The sequence below is a fragment of the Penaeus monodon genome, chromosome 40 (assembly GCF_015228065.2).
Source record: "Penaeus monodon isolate SGIC_2016 chromosome 40, NSTDA_Pmon_1, whole genome shotgun sequence".
Lineage (NCBI taxonomy): Eukaryota > Metazoa > Arthropoda > Malacostraca > Decapoda > Penaeidae > Penaeus > Penaeus monodon.
Genome location: NC_051425.1, coordinates 15,959,601 through 15,964,600, shown reverse-complemented (window position 1 = coordinate 15,964,600; position 5,000 = coordinate 15,959,601). Strand labels below are relative to the sequence as shown.

Sequence of the window (5,000 nt, the reverse complement as noted above, 5' to 3'; positions counted from 1 at the left end):
ACCTGCTGGACAGGGAAGCCCCTCGTGTTGCTGCCTTCTCCTCTCGTTAAATGAATACTTAGGCTTCGCTGTAAGTACACCAACGCCATTTCCCTCTTCCTTCGCCCCCGTTAGCGGACCAAAAACTGGAGTCACATTTCCCTTCAGCTTCGGCTGCCCAGCCTCCCCCTTGGGTTATAACCAATGATACAAATACGTTTCAATCAAGAGAAAATGAAAGATATCCCATACGCAATCCCCCTCTGCCACAAATTCCTCTATTGCGAACCACCAGAACCAAACAGACGTAAGATATCAAGGGCCCGGAGTATGGAACAGCATTCCTGCATCCATCAGGCAAAGTCAACAAAGAACAGTTTCAAAAGGGCTCTCCGTGAGCAAATGTTGTCAACTTATAAAATATAAAAGAATGTATTATGGCATCGCTTGAAAATTTTTATTACCTATAATGGTATTAATGTTTTTCTTTCTTTTATTTTTTGTTGTTGCTTTATGGTGATGATTATGTTCATATTGTGTCAAATATTTTTTTTCATTAGTATTTTTTCGTTTGTACTGTATTTTTGTATAGAATTATATTTAGTTAGTTTGTTTCTGCATCTATAATGTTTATATACCAGTATTATCTTTTGTAGCCTTGATCAATAATTATATATACTTGACGCTTAAAAGGATACTTTGATGAGGGCCGAAACTCTCCCCAGGTTCAGCCCCCCCCCCATCCCCGCCTCGAGGCTGATCCCAGAGTTAAGGGCCCCTGGAAAGTTGGCTTTTCAGTAACTCAGTGTCATTTCGCTCCGACCACGGCTTCTGGCGTCGCCCGATCATTACATAACGTACCAAAAGAGAGACAAGTTACGTTACCCTTATCCTTGCAAGTTACCTCTCGCAACTTTGAGCTTCTACGCAGCCTAGGCAGGGTTGGGGGGGGGGGGAGTTAAGGGATGCGATAAGAAATTATCAAGCGGAACCAATACTTACAAAAAACTAGTGTACACTGAGTCATAGAACTGACTATGCTCTTTGCGCACCAGTAGTTTGTTCGTCTTTGTTGAAGAGCGGGAGAAATAGCCTGTTAAGCCTTGGTTAAGTCTATGAGTAAATGCTAAGACATATTTCTTCGTCGTGGCATACAAGCCTTGCGAGGACCTTTTTAAGTTATTATCGCTACATTTGGAAGGGAAACATGATCGATTGGAGTTGCTGACAGACTATAGTTTTTTTGGTATAGTTTCAGTGTCACACAGCCTCATGGAATAAGGCAAAATTTTCTTGTAAAAGACAGAAAATGAGACACTTCTCAACCGGAAGATGTACAGCATGTAATATCTTAGTGTACATTCGCAGAAAAATCCAATGACACTATCATAAAGAGAGGGAAAACTACACTTAGTGACACATAAAAGAGACAGAAATATAGAAAATAGGTTGCGACAAATGCCCTGCGGAGAGCTAAGTCCACAGCGATCGGGTGAGGGTTCGTACCCCCAGGTAGAGCGATACAGCGATAGGTTGGGGTGGGGTGGGGGGGTTGGGGGAGAGGCCCCGGGGTTAGGAAGGTCTTAGGTTTATACATCGATATTTGTGGATCCCCAGGAGTAATAGGGACTCAGAGGGGGCGGTCACCGTAAACAATCACCAATACTTTTCTTATATCATTTGTGATGGAAAGCAGCAAGAGATTCACGCGTATTGCACCTTGAATAACTGCAATAAGGAATAATAATTGCAAGATGGGATGGCTGTGTGAACTAAAAATAATATATAAAATACTGGAAATAATCTACAAATATTTGTGTGTGTATATATATATATGTGTATATATATATATATATATATATATATATATATATATATATATATATATATATATACACATATATATAATATATATATATATATATATATATATATATATATGTATATATATATATTATATTATATATACTATATATATATATATACACATATATACACACCAAAATGCAGCATATACAATCATGCATGTAAATACTTGCCTGACTCGTTTGTTTACGCAATTCTAGCCATTGCTTTATCATTCTTTGCAGAACGCCCTTTCGCCGAGACAGCACCTCGATGTGTGAACCATTTAACCTGCCATACTGCTTACTTTGTTCTTGTTTTTCTCAGTATCATTCTCCTTCAGACTGTCCTTCCATAGCCCCCTACTCAGCGCTGCGAGACGCACACCGAAACAAGTCATTTCATTTTCATTTTGACGTTATTCTTCTTGTCATTACATGTATATTTCTTTCTTCTTATCTCATTCCATTCTCTTTCCCTATAGCGAGCCTAAGATCTCCCGCTCTCTTCCCCAGAGCAGAAATGGCGCTCATACGCAGACCATGTTATCTCGTGTGCGTCGCGCCCTTCGCCCTCGCCATGGTCGCCTTCATGGGGCTCTCTTCAGGAGGAATCGAGGGCGGCGGCGCAGCGAGAAGAGGGCTACAGGACGCTGGCGGACGATCCACTGGGTGAGATAGATGGCCTGATAGACAGGGAGATGGGCAGACAGGTACAGGGAAAAAGGTAGTTGGACTGAGAGGGGATGTAAGGTAAACAGGCGGCTAGGCAGACTAATAACCAAATGAAGAGGTAACTAGGTAGGGGGATGGAGTGGTGCGTATGCAGGTAGACAGGTAGATGGAGGGATAGGCAGATGTATCAGCATACCGGTGTAACAGCCCAGACTATAACCCCCCCCCCCCCCCGCCCAGAATATGCCCGGAGGTATAAGTTAGGGTAGGTCAGTTTACACCACTGGGTACAGACTGGGCTAAGATAGAAAATGCTCCTTTAGGCCTACTTGAGTAGTTTTTGTATTTTGTGATTGTTTATGCTGCATTCTTGGGATTATAGCACTGTATGTCTTTATTTATTTATTTTTTCAAGTGCACAGTCCTACAAGGACGTTGGCGATCATGGATTTCATGATTTTCTTGGCAATTTAGAGCGGTGGTTTGCCGTTGCCTTCCGCCCGGTGTTTTTATCGAGTCACCATCTCTATTTACCCGGTTCTGGGACCGGCACTGACTTGGGCTGGCTTGCCCACCCAGCGGCTAGGCAGGCAATCGAGGTGAAGTTCCTTGCCCAAGGGAACAACGCGCCGGCCGGTGACTCGAACCTTCGAACTCAGATTGCCGTCGTGGCAGTCTTGAGTCCGATGCTATAACCACTCGGCCACCGCGGCCTGTATGTCTTTATAGTCGTGTTTATTCCGTCACTCTGTAACCATCTATCGACAGTGGTACGATACCCCGGCTGTATCTTCGCCACTATGCCCTACTTCCGCATCGGTGGTGAGGACACATTTTAAGGGTAACATGTATATCTAATGATCGCCCACTATTTTTCCTCATGCGAGTTGGACCTTCAAATGGTCGAGCGCGTCCGTTCTCATCGCTGGTGCGGGAGTAGGGTACAGTTGGCGAAGATAGAGACCGGTTTTTAGTATGTTGACACCAAATGCTCTCAAATCCCTTGTAGTCTTACAGAACAACGCCTTTAGAATCACTCTTGGTTGCCCAATGACTGCTAAAGTTCTTGTCACGAGGAAGTAGCTAGATAACCCCTCAATTCACACTCCTGTTGGCCAAGTTAACACTATTCTCGGCAGGAGACTCCTGCAGCTTCTGTCCAGACTGCAGTTTTCCCTTGTTTTGTCAAACGAGATGAATGAGAGAATTAGGCATGCCCGGCCTCGATACTCCAATTTGATACAGTCCAAAACAGCCCAGACTATTCTCAGCTTCACTGTGTGAAACATTGATGCTATGAACATCCTCCCAGAAACAACACTAACAGCATCTTGGCATGGAATTAATATATATGTCCACATTTACAAATTGACAGAGCCTAAATCCATGACTTCAATAACGGAACTAAAAGCTCATTACTTGAAATCTATTGATGAAACTCTCTACCACCTCAAGGTACCCTCCCACATGCAATGTCCTAAGACGCCTAAGCACATTCTCATGGAGCAGCAGGAATTGGCGTATTAAAGCCTGGCATTGATCTTAATGAAAGTGAGCGTATTTCCAACTGGGCAACCTCAATTGAGGGGTATGGCCATATGCCTTATATTGGACAGCAGCGACACCTTCCTGTCTTTGCAAGAACAGCAAGTTTTGGCATCTTACTTTTTTCTCTTTTAAGGCATATACAATGTTCTGTAAGTATAAATTGTCAGATAAAATCAATCTCTGTCTCCCTCCTCCCTCTCTTTCTCTATGTTTGTTTGTCTGTCTGCCTGTCTCTCTCTCTCTCTCTCCCTCTCTGCGTTTGTCTGTATGTGTGTGCATACAAGTACACATCCACACACAGTGGTCAGTCATCAGCGTTGCCTGCCGCTTCCCCCCAACTGCAGGCGAACCATCTACGTGGTGACGGCGACCTACCCGCGCTCCAACCAGATACCGGAGATGACCCGGCTGGCCCAGACCTTGATGCACGTGCCGGACGTGCACTGGATCGTGCCCGAGGACACCCACGTGGAGAACGAGAGGCTCGTGCAGTACCTCCATTCGACGGGCATTCCGTTCACGTATATGATAAGTGAGTCTCATGCGGAGAGTGTTCGAAATCCTAGATCAGTGTTGGGGTCGGGATGACTATGGTAATGATAGAAAGGATGATATTGGTAAGAGTACTAGTAACAATAATGATCATAGTAATAATACTAGAAATAATAGAAGAATGATAATGATATTGGTAGTTGTAGTAGTACTGGTAGTAGTAATGATAATAATGATGATAATGATAATAATGATAATAATACAATTATTTGTAACAATAATGATCATAATAGCAGTACTAGAAATGATAAAATAAAGATAATGATATTACCATTTGTAGTAGTATTAGTAGTAGTAATGATGATAATGATTATATTGATAATAAGGATAATAAAAAGAATATAATGTTATTATTGATATGCATAATAATGATAGGGATAATGATGAAAATATTAATTATAA

General features: G+C 42.6%; 1 protein-coding gene across 1 annotated transcript in view; it reads left to right on the top strand.

Moving 5' to 3' along the window:
- The window catches only part of LOC119598018 (galactosylgalactosylxylosylprotein 3-beta-glucuronosyltransferase S-like), a 9,314-nt gene that overhangs the window by 157 nt on the left and 4,157 nt on the right, over positions 1-5,000 (top strand). Inside the window, exons 1-3 of the mRNA XM_037947664.1 lie at positions 1-70; positions 2,309-2,495; positions 4,391-4,578. The exon at positions 1-70 is cut by the window's left edge and continues 157 nt beyond it. Coding sequence (XP_037803592.1) covers positions 2,347-2,495; positions 4,391-4,578 — 337 coding nt within the window. The 5' untranslated portion in view covers positions 1-70; positions 2,309-2,346. The remainder of the gene's footprint in view (positions 71-2,308; positions 2,496-4,390; positions 4,579-5,000) is intronic.